This window comes from Lepisma saccharinum, chromosome 22, assembly GCF_977018435.1.
Source record: "Lepisma saccharinum chromosome 22, izLepSacc3.1, whole genome shotgun sequence".
NCBI lineage: Eukaryota > Metazoa > Arthropoda > Insecta > Zygentoma > Lepismatidae > Lepisma > Lepisma saccharinum.
Window position 1 is genome coordinate 22,541,273 of NC_139250.1, and position 19,334 is coordinate 22,560,606.

General features: G+C 38.3%; 1 protein-coding gene across 4 annotated transcripts in view; it reads left to right on the forward strand.

Annotated features, from left to right (window-relative positions):
• Prp16 (ATP-dependent RNA helicase l(1)G0007) overlaps nucleotides 1–19,334 on the forward strand; it is a 400,014-nt gene that overhangs the window by 363,086 nt on the left and 17,594 nt on the right. For all 4 annotated transcript variants that reach the window (XM_083144020.1, XM_083144017.1, XM_083144019.1 and 1 more), the window contains 6 exons: nucleotides 3,147–3,357; nucleotides 5,760–5,978; nucleotides 9,359–9,518; nucleotides 10,975–11,125; nucleotides 11,941–12,112; nucleotides 14,373–14,514. In XM_083144020.1, the coding sequence (XP_083000146.1) occupies nucleotides 3,195–3,357; nucleotides 5,760–5,978; nucleotides 9,359–9,518; nucleotides 10,975–11,125; nucleotides 11,941–12,112; nucleotides 14,373–14,514 (1,007 nt within the window). In that variant the 5' untranslated portion in view covers nucleotides 3,147–3,194. The remainder of the gene's footprint in view (nucleotides 1–3,146; nucleotides 3,358–5,759; nucleotides 5,979–9,358; nucleotides 9,519–10,974; nucleotides 11,126–11,940; nucleotides 12,113–14,372; nucleotides 14,515–19,334) is intronic.

Below are 19,334 nucleotides of genomic sequence, written 5' to 3' on the forward strand. Positions count from 1 at the left end.
ATCATCTCACAGTGGTAGCATCGTTGCCTTGTAAGCAAGGGGTCCCGGGTTCGATACCCGGTTGAGGCACCCCACTTTAAACTGTAGGTCCAGTCCTGATTAGTCTTACTGTGCATACAGTGGATTTAAAACATCAAATCAATCAATCATCTATTAGGCAAGATGATGATGGATGTACATGTATGTACACACATCCCCCCCCTCTCTCTCTCTCTCACTCACTCACTCACTCACTCACTCACTCACTCACTCACTCACTCACTCACTCACCCACCCACCCACCCACTCACTCACTCACTCACTCACTCACTCACTCACTCCAATGAAACGATCTTCTTAATATACGAGGGAGAGTCAAATAAAAAACTCAAAAGTCAAACAAAAATTACAGGACAGACTAAACAGCTCAAATTTTAATGAGGTATCGACTGTTATTTCAAGGCTTCGGGTGTAAAGCATGGTAAGTGACATTTTGGTTATTTTTGAGTTAGAAGGTAAAATGTGCCTTCAATTATCGAGTGAAATTGCCATGTCGTACAATTTGCATTGGACTCAGTGAAGCCTTCTGAAATTGGTAAACAGAACACAAAAACAATTTATCTACTGTATAGCTTCTAATAACCTTTTATTTCATAATGGACTCTGAAAAGACCAAAGTGTCACACCATCTTTTTACACCTGAGCCCTTCATTTACAAAATACCTCAAGGTTGCAACACATCATTTTTGTCATTTTAAAGATGGCACCTCCTGCATACACATGCACCAGTGAAGAGCAGTGGTTTCTTGCCCTCTGGAAGCCTAAGACTTATAGACATTCCATGGCAAGTGGAGGAGGAAGTTTGACAATGACCTCAGATGGGCGAAAAGACCTTCATGGTGGCTCATAAGTGACTGCACATAGATTCCAAATATTCTTCTTCTTGAGGTATACAAGCACTAACTCAGACTTGAAAATATCTGTAGATCAGCAATGGGTCTATGTTAAACTACAGCAAACTTGTGAAACTTTACATTCAGAAATCTAATAGATAAAAAAATAAAATCCAAACAAATTATGGTTTTTCATTTGACTGTCCCTCATACCTTTGCTGCTTCAATATAATAACATATGTTACATAAATAGAGCCCGGAAGTTCAGGCATTTATTTTCGTTAAAATAGGCAGGCAAAAAGGCATTTATAAAGGCACTAAAAATGAAAAAAAGGTAAAATAAACCGAAAAAAGGCACATTTAGAAGTCTCTTACTTTTATCTATAATTTCTGGCAAAATGTTAAAATCTAAATTGGGAAGAGCATTTCAATTTTCTCCGTCTTGATTGCACATAACTACAAGGTGCTTTTTAAGTTCTAAACATTCATTGATAGTCGTCTGTCAGAGAGAATGTTTTTCATAATAGAAAATGATCTTTCTACTTCGACAGAAGTTATTGGAGCATACATATAACAAGCTAATGTAGCTGGACTCATTTTGGTAACAGCATTTTCACCTTTTAGAATATCACAAATTGTTTTAAATTGTTTCAAGTCCTCATTTGCACTCACTACCCATTAGTACTTTTCCGCAACAGCTGACCCCTTTTCTCCTGGCACTTCCATCATCTGCTGCGTAGATTCCTCGAAGATTTTCATGGATGCTATAATTGTAATTGTCTCTGGCAATGCACCATAATGTGCAAAAGTAAACTTGAATAGCACAGGAGTTTTTTCACTTCACGAATTGAAGCCGCTTCATTTTCTGGAAGAGTATCGATCACCTCACTGATTTTTTTGTAGGTTGTTAGCATAATATATAGCTGCTGATATCCAGGTTCCCTATCTCGTCAAGACTGGTTGCTGAGGTAAACTAAGCTCAATCGCAACTTCCCGAAATTTTCGGGTTCGGGAGGGAGATTTCAGAAATATTTTCTTTGTGTTCGAAATCAACCTGTCCACTTCAGCAGTCAATCATGCACAAGAAATGTTAACCGAAAGGCAATATCCTGACTCAGCATGAAATTCTTTTTTCTCACACTTTTCTCCTTCAGCAATGTTGAAACATGCATGAGTTCAATATTACTTAAATAATGCGAAAATTATTCACGTAATAAACGGAAGAAAAATAAATGCCAACAACGTTTTTTGGGAGAAAAATATACACTTTTTTTTTAAAAAAATGGACAAATTTCATTGGAAAGGCAAAAAAAGGCATTATAATTAAAAATAGGCAGTGGGGTCCCAAATAGGCAAAATAGGCAAAATGAAAAGGCTTTCAAAACATTCGAAACAACATAAGAAACGTATATCCGGAAAAATTTTATCAATATATGCAGTAGATAAAGAGAGGCATTTTGCCAAACTTCCGGGCTCTATACATAAATAAGCATTTCTTGAATTGGTGACTTGTTACTTGTAACATATGTGTGGATTGATAAAAATAGAGTATGTATTGGAATACCACCAATTCAAGAAATACATGCAAATTTATGTGACATTTGTTATTTTATCAAGGTTCAGTGAATATTCAAGAAAATTAGTACATCTGATTAAGTCCTATTGAGTGAATAATCTAATCCATTAATGTCAGTTTGATTCATATTGAAATCTTTTGTGTGCATCAGTAGTTAAGTCATAAGAAAATAAGATTATTTGTAACAATTGGTGGATAATACAGTAAAAAAAAAAAAAGGTAAAGTGGCCACGGTGGCTCAGTCGGTAACGCATCTGACTACCATGCTAAAGGTCCCGGGTTCGATCCCCAGCCGGTTCAAATCCGGGAACTTTTCTAACGATGGAAGTGGCCCCGGCACCTACCCAGCGTCGAATAACATGGGTACTTGGGGGAAACCCTGGGGGGTAAAGGCGGTCAAGGGCGTGATGCTGATCACATCATTCCCACTCACGACCGGATCAAGAAAGTGTGGGGTGTTACCCCCACACCCCCTATACGCCTTCATGGCGTGGTGCTATGCTCAGGGGAGCACTTTACCTTTTGCTCCCCTGTGCTTAGCACCACGCCATGAAGGCGTATACAGTGACCATTAGAATTAATGGAAGTCACAAAACTTAATACATGGACACTCTAAGTCTTGTTATGTATTTCTCATTATATTGCTTTGTGATATTATTCCATAAACAATTTTTAACAGAACATTATTTTATTTCCAGGTTGTCGCCAGAAGACATGATCTCAAACTCATTGTTACATCAGCGACAATGGATGCTACGAAGTTTGCCACCTTCTTTGGTAATGTTCCATCTTTTACCATTCCTGGGAGAACTTTTCCGGTGGAAATTTTCTTCAGCAAGAACCCTGTGGAGGATTACGTGGACTCCGCAGTAAAGCAAGCTTTGCAGATACACCTCCAGCCTACAGACGGTATGCTTTAGATTAGCTTGCAGATGTTTGTTTTTTCTATGAATTTTTCTCTTATCAGGTAGAATTTAATCACTTATGTCTATTGATACCTTCCCTGTCACAGCAGTATTATTATCGTGGGTCTGTAAAATGCCATGCAAGACTTCCACAGAGAGTAAACATCCTGAAAATCTGCAATTTTTATGTATTGTGCATCAGCGTTGTGTCATAAGCAAAACTTGTGTAGATTGGTATGGTGCAGTTTCAATGGAATACATATATATCTTAATATTTATAAATATTTCTGACCAATTTTAAATCGTTACAGTGTTCAGCTATGGGTGGAAGTTATTGAGAGTATTAGAAGTGAATTTTGGCTCGATCTTTGTGTCTACTCTTCTCTCAAAGAAAAAAATACTTGTAAAACTGTCTTTGTATTTATTTTGGCAAAAAAGGAAAATGTCAAGCTCCCATTGCTGCATGTCGTTTCTCGTCCAGTCCCTCCTGTCGAGAAGAAGATTTTCTAACTCGACTCAGGATTTGACACAGCCAATGTTCACTTGCTGCAAGGGCTCCAATGTGTGTTGTGTCCGTAATGTCATTTTATTTTCATACTTTTTCATATTTTTTTTTTCAATGTGTCGATTCTGCTCTTTTCAGGCACACTTTTAATCTTCCTAGCAATTTATCATCCTTGTTGGGAGATGATGACAGTGTTTTAACAAATGTTTTAACCTTTTTTCAGAAGAGCTGGTCTCTTCCACTGACTATGAGGAAGTTCTTTTTGTCTATACTTACTTTTTAATCTGTTTTGTTTTTCTTGTGCAGGCCTCTGTACAACTTTGCACTTTTAACTTTTCTCAAGGGGCTTTTTACACCCTTTTCTTAACTTTCAAGTATTTTAGATAAGGGGATATTTCCCCATATACATTGAAGGGTGCAAAATGGCCATATATGCTGAAGCACCCAACAATTTTACTTCATTCATTCTGAAATGTTAACAATATAAGTTTCTGCAAACAAGTGTTCTTGTGAAATTGATTTGGTTTATTTTACTTCACTTTTCTGCCACTTTTGGCTAATCGCAAAGATAAGGGTGAGGGATGATACGAGGGCTATTCAGAAAGTAACTTATGTTTTGGAATAAATGAAACCCAAGTAAAGGGAAACATTTTTTATTATATGCATTTGAAAGTCAAAATCTTACACTATTTTTCAACATAGTATTCGTCCAAATTGAGACACTTATCATAACGGTGCACCAGCTTGTTAATTCCATCGTCATAGAATTTTGCCGCCTGGGACTTCAACCACTCATTCACGCGTGCCTGCAGTTCCACGTCGTCGTCGTCGAAGTGCTGTGTTTCAAGCCAGGTCTTCATGTGCGGAAACAAGTGATAGTCGCGTCACAATCTCATACAACAGACTTCATGAAATTTGAGGAAACTCGCAGGAGCTCCGTAATTGTGAAACGACGGTTTTCATGAATCTTTGCATTGATTTTCGCCACCAGTTCATCAGTCACAATGCTCGATCAGCCACTTCGCTCTACATTGTGCACATTAGTGCGGCCATTTTTATACATATTGCACCACTGCCTCACTCCGCCTTCACTAATCACATCGTTTCCGTACACCTCACAAAGTTGCCGGTGAATTTAAATTGGTTTGTGGTTTTTCGCCAACAAAAATCTAATCACTGACCGCACTTAACAAATCGTGGGATTTTCGATTGCAGCACACATTTTAAACATTCACAGTGAACACAGCAGAAGCAACACGAACCGCACGCTACCACAGCTAGATGCATACTGAGTAAGGGGAGGGATGCTCTGAGACCAAGATGACAGCATTAGCCCCGATCCCTCGCCCCACTCCATCAAAACGTAAGTTACTTTCTGGATAGCCCTCGTATGATGAAATTGATGAAGGGACAGACCGGGATTCAAACCCAAGACCCCTAAGTTCTCGGGAGATAACCAGGTTCACATACTTATAACGAAACATTCGTAAATTTTTATTGTAAAATATTAATACAAATTCAGTTTTGTAACAACAGTTGTTACAACAAAACAGCAACTGCTATTTTTCATCTTAAATTTTTTTTTAAAATTTGCCTTGCAAACCTGGAATCATACTTCTATTTTATCTGGTAATAAAGGAACCAACCTGGTGTACAGAGGGTCTAACTAGTGGAAATTTAAAGTGAAGCAAGAAGTTGGCTCAGTGGTAGAGCATTCGTAAGAGTCAAAGGCCCAAGTTTGATTTCTTGTTGAGCATCAATTTTCCAGCTTTCCACAAGCTTTCCAGTTATTTAAGATTAATCATCTGTAGCCTCTTCTAGTAGCAGAGAAGAGCTTGTAGTAACTGTAAGTGTGTAGAAAGGAATATCTTTCAGTTTGATGTGGATTAATCTTGTTTCAGGAGACATCTTGATCTTCATGCCTGGTCAGGAGGATATAGAGGTGACTTGTGAAGTCCTCGCAGAACGTCTCTCAGAAATCGACAACGCTCCACAGCTGGCTGTGCTTCCTATTTATTCACAACTTCCATCTGATCTTCAGGCAAAGATCTTCCAGAAATCCCCGGATGGATTGAGGAAATGTGTGGTGGCTACAAACATTGCTGAAACTTCGCTCACAGGTATGCAGCATTATCCGGTGGTGTGATCGGTTAATTCACTCTGCACATGGTGGCACTTATTGTATCTACCAGTGTCAGTTGTCAACCCTAGCCAAACGTATGTTTAGGCAGTTGGAAGGCTCACAGTCAGTCTACCACGGAACATTGACTGGTTCAGACACAAATCATGGCAGTGGAAATGTTTATCCGAGATGCGGCTGGCACTGCACAGAGAATATGCCTTCTTCGGTCTGAATACTTCTGTTTCTGCACACTACTACTGGCTCTTCATTTTTTGACCCACCTCATCATGCTGTACTGCTCTGACACAGATTGATGTCAATCTTTATTGGACCATCGCAGTCCCGCATCTCGTGATTGGAACCTGTTTGTTGAATTCACGTTGAACCAGTCAACACTCCATGGCAGACTGGTTGCAAGTTTTGCAGCTGCCCGTGCATGAGAGACTTCCATGCATGCATGCCTGCATTCGAACAGATATGGACACTACCCTGCATATATAGCCCAACTATTGTGCTTTATGCAACAAGAATTTCAATTTTGCCATTAATGATAAGTCACAAAAAATTAGGGATGGACTGATATGAAATTTTGGCCGGTACTGATACATCGTCATCATCCTTTGCCGTTTCCTGCCTCTGGCTGGGTCGGCATAGAACTCAAGCCTCTCCATTTTCCCCTGGTCTTCCACCACTCCTCTCTTTCCACAGTGTTCCAATCTTGTCCTCTTCTCCTAACACTCTCCGCTATCTGCTCTTTCCACCAACATCTTGGGCTCCTCCCATACTGGTACAGTACAGATATAAAATTTACTGATAATTATAACAGATATAAAATTACAAATGGTCCTTGAAGAACCTGAATGGTTAATTGAACTCTTTAATAAGTGTGTGTTACCAGATGAGTGCAATGCCAAAGAAGCTGCATTTTTAGACATTTGCTTTTAAAGGAAATGGAGATTATATGTTTATATCCATAAAAATCATCACAAGCTGACAGAATATTGCACTAAATTATAAGATATTTATAGATATATTAGATCGGTAAAATTATTAGTAATTTTACTGATAAACTGATACACCGATATGCCTGTATCGACCGATACCGATAGAGTACCGATTAATCTGTCCAATCCCTACTAAGAATGTTTTTTGCTATTTATTTCACATTCTAGTGTCTCTCAAGTAGCATAGTGATTAAAACTGTCTTGTAATCAAGGGGTCCTAGATTCCATTCCCAGTAGAGAAACATTGCACATTGGTTTGGATATCACTTTAAACTGCAGGCCAAGTGCCTAATAGTGTATCTTAGCATGAAGCAGACTTAAATGCAAACTTTAAAGGTCAATCAACAGCCTTCTGTAAATGGTGGCAGTTATGAATTGAAATCGATATGTTTTGTTTACAATTTCATGGAATTATTATATATTGGGTAAATATAAGAAGCGAATTTCAAATGCTGTAAACTTCATAATGATATATTACAATTGTACCCCGTGAAAAGTTTGCAAGCAGCTTTCTTTTAATTTGAATTAAGTAAATGTAATTTTTATTGTTAGCATTCAAATATTGAGATCAATAGAAATGTTTCTGAAATTGAACAAACTCCTCTGTGTGCATCTTTCAAGTTTTGAATCTTTACAGCATTTTTATTTTCGTTGTTTGAGCCTTGTATAAAATTGTAAGATCATCCCACTCCCATTCTGTTTATTCAAGAGAAGCAACAAATTACAATTTGGTGCAGTCACTAGGACTTATCGAATAGCACTTTGAACTGATACCTTTGCTGGTGATGGCACTCTTACAAATTTATACCAAAAACGATGCTTGGTTAATATTAGTGTTTATTCACCCATTATATGCATCAATTTACCAAGACTTTTGCTTTAACATATTCAAGAATTATCGGAATATTAAAGTGAAGAGTGTACCAAAAGAAACGCAGGATTTAAGAAACATTTTATTTATTTATTAGTTGGCAAAGTTATTACATTATTTAAAAGGGTATACATCGTCATTTAAAGTGGATTAAGATATCTGACAAATTCAGGATCACTTTTTCGCATAATTGCTGATCATGCCGTTGATGACTCTTCGAATTTCTGCTTTAAATTCAGGAATTGTTCTTATTTTCGCAGCATAAACTTCGGACTTAATGAATACCCAGAGGAATAAATCGCACAGTGTGAGGTTGCATGATCTTGGTGGCCAATACGCTGTTGCTGAGTTGCCCATTAAATTTCTGCCGCAACATTCTCCATACGTGTAATGAATTTTAACTATCGTCACTCACTCCTCCGTCATGTAGCGCTCCATATTGACTAACCACAATGTGTTTACTACAACATGTGACCTTGCAGAATGCTGCCAACGATGTGGAAGAAAATGGCGCATAATTTAAATCCTGTGTTAATTTTGGGACACACACTACATGTTAAATAATTGCAGAGTTTTCACAGAGTACTGGAGCAAAGTAAATGTAAAATCAGATATTGCATACTTTCAAGAATAATTAGACTGTGAAAGTGTCATGTATAGAGGCACATATTTTTGGTAAATAGAAAAGCATAATTTCGGTACAAAAGCAGTATCAATTTCGGGTTCAAAAGCGGTAAATAAAATAAAATTTAGCTGTTATAGTGGTGAAAAAGCAGTATATAAAATGACATTTTGGTTTTAAAATTGTGAATATAACCCTAAATTTAATTTAAAAACCGCTCTTACTACACAAAATAAATAAATCCCTTCTACTAACACATTTGGGTCATTACCAGAATATTAAGTTTATTCCTGCATGAAGGGGTCCATTTTTGCTTCTCAAATATTTACAGCAAAATTAATCAATTTTCCGCGAATTGCATAACTCACAGGATAATTCTGAATTCAGACAGAAAGTGTCGTGATGGTAAATAAACTCTAAATTTCGTGTTTAAGAGTCTATTTCGCATTTTGCAGTTCATTTTGCATCATTTCGTGACAAAACAGGGTAGGAAAATGCACCTCACACCTTTCAGAAACATGAAAAATTAACATTAGAATGTGTTATTTCACATTTCGTGTTTTCGTCAAAAACGAAATGTACATGCCTGTAGTCATGTATAATTTTTGTGGGACTTGGGGGTGGGGCATCTGCCCACTTATCCTCCCCCCTGATCTCAATGAATTGGATGTAACTTATATTTTCGGCCTCCCCGATGGCGCAGTGGTAGCGTCGTCGCCTTGTAATCAAGGGGTCCCGGGTTCGATACCCGGTGGAGGCACAAGTGGTTCGGATCCCACTTTAAACTGTAGGTCCAGTCCCGATTAGCCTTACTGTGCATAAAGTGGACTTAAAACAACAAATCAATCAAGCAACTTATATTTTCATTTTGTTACTTTCAGTGGATGGAATTATGTTTGTAATTGACTCAGGATATTGCAAGCTGAAAGTCTTCAACCCCCGTATCGGAATGGATGCTCTTCAGATTTACCCCATCAGCCAGGCCAATGCAAACCAGAGAGCAGGGAGAGCAGGCAGAACGGGTCCTGGTCAGTGCTTCAGGTTAGAAACACAAAAATGTTTATTTTTCATAGTGTTATTCCTAGTTGAACAATGTGTAGAGGAACACTGATATTATGTTTTCTGAATTTATTTTCCTACATTATGCATTTCAATCTCCATTGTCCCAATAATGTAACATGTACAATTTTCCAAGATTTTACATTTTCCCATATTTTTTCTACCTTGGTCCTCTGAGGAACATAAAATCAAAGTTTTGCTGTATATTTTGTGCCATTATTATTATTATTATTATTATTGTTGATGGTGTTATTATTATTGAATGTATGTATGTAGAGCCCACCACTCAGGAGAAGATCCCTGACGGAAGTCAAGTGACGTAGCAGCAGACGACTCCACTATTAGGGTTGGGGGAGTGCACCCTGGGTCAGAAACAAGCGCTGTGGTCTTGCTGTAAGCTTTAAGGCTTGATTCACATCTACGCTCAAATCACTGTCCATGCACGGTCAGGGGGTATCCACATTAGCGGTAAAGGTATGATCATCGTCAATCTAGTGTTGATTTCTCGACAGAGTACACCAATTTTTATATTTTTTTTAAATAAAGAGCCTGCCGATTGTACTAACTACAATCTTTAAGATATTTTCAACGACGGAATTGTCTGTTACAGTACTGGCGTTCGAAGCAAATGGCAAAGAAAAAAAGATAAAAAGAGTTGCGAAAGCGGAGAACGTTTATTTGCACTTACAATGTGCAAAGCTACAAATGTCAACAATGGTAAACATTACTTTGTCGGTCTAGGTTTGGCATGAAAATTCTCGGGATGATTGTTTCATATCGACACTGTTGATCATTTCTTTTATTCGAACGTTTCCGACACAACACGGCTAAATAATGTACAACTACAATAACTCTTACAACACCACGAAAACCACGGAAAATCCCAAAGAAATCACAATTAAACACCCGCGCAGAAGCACTTCCACAACGACAATGATCGCAGCGGAAGACTTCCTTCTACCCCTAAAATCTGCAAATAGACCAGTCTTCCCCTGTCCCTCTGCATGCCCTCTCCCCTCATTTGGAGATCTTCTCGTGAGCAGTGAGCTGTATGTACCTAATCACATTTTGACGCCACATAAAATTACCACTTATTTTGAAGCCAGTTTTCTCTCTCTCCTTTTCCCCCTACCAAACAGCCAATCACTCTTCAGTTTCTGTTCACATTATTACCTTTACATATGAATTTAATTTTCTGAAACTTGAATAAGTGGGGTTCTAAGTGTGTGTTTTTAAAGCTCTAATTTTCAGACCTTGTTGGTCTGAGAGAGCTGGAAAAATCAGAGAATTTTGTTTTTACGAAAGTGTAGATATCCTGACAGACAGCCGAATACATCTTGATTGGTACTTGGTTTATACTCAGCATATGCTACTGATAGACCTTGATTGTCAAAACATTAACTCCCTACAGATTTAGTACTATGTGTCTTTTTCACAGGTTATACACCGAACGACAGTACAAAGATGAACTGCTTATTACAACAGTACCTGAGATCCAGCGAACAAATCTCGCCAATACAGTATTATTGCTTAAATCTCTCGGAGTGCAGGATTTGTTGCAATTTCACTTCATGGATCCTCCACCTCAGGTAATAAAATTTTATTTTTAATTATTAATGTATTGATCACTAAGACAGTCATATTTCAGATGGCTAAATAAATTGCATTACATTATTTTTGTTACAGTATTAGAGCCACATGTTTACGATGAATAAAATATCAAGATTTCTTTCGAAAACATGAAAAATGAACATTACAATGTGTTGTTTCACATATCGTGCTTTCGTCAAAAACAAAATATTTTCGCACTTTTTCCCACTTCAATAAATCCGAATGGGTGCCGTTTTCGGCATTTCGTCACATGAACTTCTGTGTTTGTTTTCACTTGTAGAGTCACCTCCTATGGTTTGAAACGAACTTTAGAAACACCCTGTTTAGACGATTTCCTTTTAGTCGCACTTACCTTAAAGGTCGCAAATTTTTTTCTTCAGTGTAGTTTACATTGTCTACTCATAGTCCATGGCAATATCACTGGTTCACTGTCATATTGTTGGCTGAATGCTGTTTGTCATGTATCCACTTTTCGTTGGAAATGAGTTGACAACGTTATCGTGTTCCGTACATGTTAATGTGTCATTTTCCGAAGCAATGTAACTGGGTGCTAAGTGATGTGAATTGTAAACAGTAATAAAATGTTTGTGCTAATCTTGTACTTTATTCGAAATCCACATACGTCAAACTTCAATCGGATCACTTGAAAAAATGGACATTTGAAAAATAATATTCAGACAGTGATATTGGTACTATTGTAAAGAGGAAATTATCTTCAGGATATTTCTATTGTGTATATTTCTGCATTGCTTGTTCATAAGTATATGATTTCAGCCTGTGTTTTCTTTTTTAGGATAACATTTTGAATTCCCTGTACCAATTATGGATCCTGGGAGCACTTGATAATACTGGTAATTTGACACCTCTGGGCCGACAAATGGCAGAGTTTCCCCTGGATCCCCCACTGTGCCAAATGCTTATTGTTTCTTGTGAAATGGGCTGCAGTGCTGATATCTTAATTATAGGTAAGTGATTATTATAGTGATTAAAGCAGGATTTATTGCACCTATTAGTTTGTCAATAAGAAGTTCACTTCATTGCATTGTACCATATTTAAGAGGTACAGTAAACCCTCGTTCATACGAATCCCAAGGGACCAAAAAAATCAAGAGTTCCTGTTAAAAAAAAATTGTGCTAACCGGGGACTCAAATTTTATTGTTGTAATACAGTTCTTTCTACACATTAACCATTTACAATACGTATTATGTACGTCATCATAGAAAACACTACTACAGTACTATAGTAATAAACTTTTATAAAAAAGTACTCAGATCATTTTCTGGTGAAAAATTCCTGTATATTGCGCTGTCGCAGATGGGAACACAAATGCCTGGTAACTTCACAGCCAACTGTACTCATAGCTTCCGTAAAACTAGTGGTCAATTCGTACTGGCTACGTTTTAAAGAATAGAAAAACACATCTGAACACACAACTGAATTTGTTGGTTAAATACGTATAAGCTCATTGTTGACAGGATGATCGTGATTGTCGAGCAATTGCACCCAAGTTTTAATCTTGATGTTACTTGTACTGGCTCTGTTTTAAAGAATAGAAAAACACATTTGAACACATTGTTGATCTGAATCTGTTGGTTACAATACTGTATAAGTTGATTGTTGACAAGATGATAAGAGATTGTTGAGCGATTTCTTACATACCTAGCAGAGGAACGACAGAGGAACAACAGAAAAAAAAATATGAAAAACTTTGAAAGTTCGTGTTACATGAGATCTAATGACGCAACGGACTAAAAAACAGTTCGTAATTCGTGTTAACCGACATTTGTGTTAACCGATAAAACTTTCTATAAGATATAATACATCCCTGCCGGGACCAACATTTTGTTCATGTTAACCAAGTGTTCGTTTTAAGCGAGTTTGTGTTAACGAGGGTTTACTGTAATTTGATCAGCACCATGAGGAAAACTTCTGATTTTGCATAATTGCCAGGATAATTAGAGTGCCAAAGTGCCACACAGCATTTTTGCAAACTCAACCAACGAGATACTCAAACTCCAGTGAAGGATTAGTCATTATCAGTGATTAATTTCCAATCAATACTTTCCAATAATGATTCTACCGGTATTGGATTTTTATGAAGAGGAGGATAATATTTATTTTGCAATAATTGCCAAATGCAGTTTGCTTGTAAAAATAACAACATTTGTGGCCACTTTATTTACATTTTAATTTGTTACCTTTTCATTGTTACCAGATCAATGCGCAACCAGTTGTCAGTGGAAAAATAAACTTTCACAATTAATACTTTTGATTTAACAACTACTACTGAAGCAATAAGTTATAGCTGATAAGAAGAAGATTTTTTCTTCTACACTTTTTAGCAACTTGTGATTTTGAATACATATAGATACAGGGTGTCTATAAAAGAACTCTGGAGTTTTAAACAATGATAGGGTGCAAATGGTATTAGGTAACTCAGGTTAGTTAATTACTTTGAAATCAGTAGCTCATCAAGTTTTATTCACGTCGTTTGGAGTTTATTCCAACAAAGGATGGCAACGCTGCACAGCATTGACCTTGAAGTGGCAGAGCCGAGCCGAGCCGAACACAGTCAATGCAGTTCAGTGCAACGGCGACGCCACAACAGAAGGCGCAGTGTGTGATATGGCTTGTAGAAACTGGATCTGTTATTACTGTACAGCGAAACTTTCGATGGGAGTATGGTGGTGTTTAGTCTTCAGACAAAGCCATCCGTCAATGGCTTAAGGTGTTTAAAGAAACTGGAAGTGTGGATTGGAAGGAAAGGATCTATTCCATGGCCTCCAAGAAGTCCGGACCTTACTCCCTTACACTTTTTCCTATGGGAACATGTGAAGAACATGGTTTATGCGGAGAAAATTCAAGATGTCAACCATCTAAGGCAAAGAATTATCGCTTCTGTGGCAACCATCACTCCAGACATGCTGGCCAGGACGTGGCAAGAAGTTGATTATCGTTTGGATGTGTGCCGTGCTACAAACAGGGCACACATTGAAATTATTTTACTTTTTCCTGAGTTTCAGTTTTTAATAAAATATTTAGCTTCAAAACCCTGGAGTTCTTTTATAGATACCCTGTATTATTGAAATACTAGGTAATGAACTATCCTAATGACTATGTATCGATACACTATTTTGTTTAATTTTCTGATGCCAAGTGCTTTGAGTAAGTTTATCATCTAGTAAATGTTCTTTAATTATTACATATATATTCTCTTATTTCAGTGTCCATGTTGTCTGTTCCATCGATTTTCTATCGTCCAAAAGGAAGAGAAGAGGAGGCAGATTCCGTGAGAGAAAAGTTCCAAGTTCCTGAATCAGATCATCTCACGTATTTAAATGTCTACAACCAGTGGAGAGGCAATGGGTAAGTCTTAATTCTGGGCTAACTAACTACCAAGGTTGAAGAGATTCTCTCGAGGTATCAGCTAGGTCTGTTCCAAGCTTTCGAGAGCTAATATTACTCTCATAGCCTTTGAAGCCTGTCCAGAACTGACCTGGCTGTTATTTCAAGAGAATCTCTTCATTATTTGCTTCCAAGAATTATTTAACTACGAGTGTACTGATGTGATTGCTACTGAATAATATAGGTTTGAATTTAACCACCAGCTGCCAATAGGCTATGGAAAGGGATCTATAGAGGTTGTGATTCTATGAATATATACTCCTCACAGAAAGTTTGGAATATTGTTATATTAGGCAATAGGTGATAGGCATGGGGGAGGGGTGTAAGGGGTGATCTTCCATGTAGTACACCCAATTGTCAACCTCACTTCCACATAGTACACCCAATTGTCAACCTCACTTCCACATAGTATGCCCAATTGTCAACCTCACTTCCACGTAGTACACCCAATGTCAACCTCACTTCCACATAGTATGCCCAATTGTCAACCTCACTTCCACATAGTACACCCAATTGTCAACCTCAACACCCAATTGTCAACCTCACTTCCACGTAGTACACCCAATTGTCAACCTCACTTCCACATAGTACACCCAATTGTCAACCTCACTTCCACATAGTACACCCAATTGTCAACCTCACTGCCACATGGTACACCCAATTGTCAACCTCACTTCCACATAGTACACCCAATTGTCAACCTCACTTCCACGCAGTACACCCATTTGTCAGGTCAACCTCACTTCCACGTAGTATGCCCAAATGTCAACCTCACTTCCACATAGTACACCCAATTGTCAACCTCAACACCCAATTGTCAACCTCACTTCCACGTAGTACACCCAATGTCAACCTCACTTCCACATAGTATGCCCAATTGTCAACCTCACTTCCACATAGTACACCCAATTGTCAACCTCACTTCCACGTAGTACACCCAATTGTCAACCTCACTTCCACGTAGTACACCCAATTGTCAACCTCACTTCCACATAGTACACCCAATTGTCAACCTCACTTCCAAATAGTACACCCAATTGTCAACCTCACTTCCACGCAGTACACCCATTTGTCAGGTCAACCTCACTTCCACATAGTACACCCTGGACTGCATTTTGCAGACTAACGAGGGTCTGGCATCTGGTCCTACAGCCAGTGTAAACTTCGTAGGACTGTGTGTTGTCCTGTTTTGTCCTTATGTGTGCTGAGTGCCTCTTTACAGCTTTAGCTTTTAACTAGGGATGGGACCAATTAATCGGTACTCTATCGGTATCGGCCGATATAGGCATATCGGTGTATCGGTTTATCGGTAAAATTACCGATTATTTTACCGATCCGATATATCGATTATTATCTGATAATTTAGTGCAAAATTCTGCCATTTTGTTGTAATTTTTATGGATAATATCCATGCCCCACTTTCTAAAAAAGTAAATGTCTAAATATGCAATTTATCTTGCACTGCAGTCACCTTGAAACACACATTTATTATAGAGGTCATTGAACCTTTCAGGTTCTTCAAGGACCATTTCTAATTTTATATCGGATCGGTAGAATATCGGTTATCGGTATCGGTAAATTTTATATCGGTACTTTATCGGTATCGGCCAAAATTTCATATCGACCCATCCCTACTTTTAACCGAAGTTAGAATATTTTAATATTACAGTTACACATTACAGTTATGTTGTTTTAGTTATGGTAAGGGGCTGGACCCATATAATGTGACGGGTGCAAAATAGCCTAAGTGCTGATGCACCCAAAATATTAAATTCAAATTCAAGATATGTCAGCGAAAAGACGAGAACGTCCACCAGACAGATACCATGTGTTGTTACATTACAAGGCCTTGTGTATCACCTATTGTCTAACACAATAATATTCCCAACTTTTTGTGAGGAGTATATATTTTTTAACCAAAACTGTGGTAGAATGATATGTATCATAGGAGCTGACACTCACTCTGTTCAGTGCACATTGAATGTCAGTTTTAGGCTCCAGGGAAGAGAATCACAATTTATTTACAGTAATTTAGTTAATGCTAGATTTTTCTCTCCTAGGAGGGGAAGGGGGAGGCATCACAACACAATGTGGGAGACACCCTAATACCATCAGCCTCACCATGTGTGAATTGGAATATCTCATGTTTCACAGTGGTGACAATGTCCTCTCATCTGAAACTGTCTCCACAGATTAGTTCCTCCACTTTGGGTATCAGGTCAAATTCACACAGACACATCCAGCAAGTATGGGGGGTGATTCAGTATTTTCTGTTCCCAGTCCTCAATTAGCTGCTGTACAGACATTGCTGCATGGAGAACAGTGTCATTGTTCAGATCAGAACGTTTGTCCCTAATGGCATAACATGAATGTTTCTGTAGGTATGTTCTGTTGCAGGCAGCTGTCACTGTTGTGCCATGTGGAACAATGTGACACACAATCACACCCCTGGCATCATGAGCCACAATGACCATCACAGGGACATGAACACGAAACTTCTGACTGGGTGGTATTCCTGCTCATTGGTGTTGGAGCTCTGGTTCGTAAGCTCTGGCCCAAAATCTATTGATGGCGATGATATTCACCAGTATGTGCTCTCCTTCCTACTGGTAGCTTTGCAGGTGGTTACAGTGTCCACTTTTGAAATTCAGCGAATGCATGTGGCACCCACCTTGCTGCAACTTTACACAGGTGAAAGTCTTCCCATAAAACCTTATGGATGACTCATTTTTCAAAGCCAGTTTCTGCCTCTAACTCAAGCATCATCCATTTTCAGGGTGGCGACAGACCTGGAAAACCTGGAAAACCGGGAAAAGTCAGGGAATTTGAGGTGTCAAAAAAAGTCAGGGAAATGTCAGGGAATTTCGTCTTCATTGACTTTTTAATTTTTTTTATTTAAAAGATATCGTTATGGAACTCTGCACGGGAACAGAAAATTGTTATAACTCTGGCACTATGGGAGCAATCTACTTCGGATAAGTTTTGTTTTGCAGATAAAACATAAGCGCATGCAACCGTGTACAATTCAGAACGCCGGATCGAGGAAGGGGGTTTGGGGGGCTCGACCCCCGAATTTCAATAGAAAAAACAAAAATCTAAAGTTTGCCCCCTCTTCTCCCACTATTTTGGGGAGAAGGCGCAAACTTTAGTATTAGTTTCAAAGATTGGACATTTCTCAAGAGAATGAAACATGTTTCATGTTCTTGGGTGCCATACAAGTAGAATAATAAGCCAAAATGTGATTTTGTTTTTTACGAAAAATATGTAACTTGCATTTTTGGATGAAATTTTTTATAACTCGGGCACTATAGAAGCAATCTACTTCAGATAAGTTTTGTTTTTCAGATAAAACACCAGAGCAAGCAACCGTGTACAATTCAGAACGCCGAACCGAGGAAGGGGCTGGGGGGCACGACCCCCGAATTTCAATGAAAAAACATAAAAATCTGAAGTTTGCCCCCTCTTCTCCCGCTATTTTGGGGATAAGGCGCAAACCTTAGTATTCTCTTCAAAGAATGGACGTTTCCCAAGAGAATAAAACATGTTTCATGTTCTTGGGTGCCATAAGCCAAAATGTGAAACACTGTTTTTTACTAAAAATAGGTAATTTGCATATTGCTCAGAAAATTGTTATAACTCTGGCACTATGGGAGCAATCTAATTCGTATAAGTTTTGTTTTGCAGCTAAAACATCAGAGCATGCAACCGTGTACAATTCAAAACGTTGAACTGAGGGAGGGGGGTTGGGGGGTGCGACCCCCCGAATTTTAATGAAAAACTATAAAAATCTGGAGTTTGCCCCCTCTTCTCCCGCTATTTGGGACGAAGGCGCGAAGTTTAGTATTCTTTTTAAAGAATGGACATTTCTCTAGAAAATGAAACATGTTTCATGTTCTTGGGTGCTATACAAGTTGAATATTAAGCCAAAATGTGATATTTTTTTTTACTAAAAATAGGTAATTTGCATTTTTGGAGGAAAATTGTTATAACTCGGGCACTATGGGAGCAATCTACTTCGGATAAGTTTTGTTTTGCAGATAAAACATCATAGCATGCAACCGTGTACAATTCAGATCGCCGAACGGAGGAAGGGGGGTTTGAGGGTGCGGCCACCGAATTTCAATGGAAAAAAACATAAATTTCTGAAGTTTGCCCCCTCTTCTCCTGCTATTTTAGGGAGAAGGCGCAAATCTTAGTATTCTCTTTAAAGAATGGACGTTTCCAAAGAGATTGAAACATATTTCATGTTCCTGGGTGCCACACAAATTGAATAATGAGCCAAAATGTGAAACTCTGTTCGGAAATGTGGCATGGATATGTTGCGGAAGGGGGGAGAAGGGGGAGGTTGGTCATCAATATGAATTTCCCAATCTTGCTCCAGACCTGTGTCAAGAGTTTCCACACAAACATAAGGTCCAAAAGGCACATTCATTTCGTAATCAGCACAATTATACCATATGGTATCATCAGGCCAGTACGATCTTACTCTGATGATACCATATGGTATTATTGGGGTAGAAAAGGTTAAGCCTCTAAATATTACATGGAAAATGCATTGGATTATCATTTTTTCTTGTCCATATGGGAGTAGTTAGGGGACTTGTCACGTAGTAAGGCATTTTGTTGGGCAAACTGAAGGAACATGGAAGCAAATAGGTTCCATTGATACATACGATTTTTGTTGAATATCGCCACCTGACAAGGTATCTCACTACAACATGCGACAGAAATCGCATGGACTGCAACATCCAACAAAAATCGCATGCATAAACAAGAAGAGC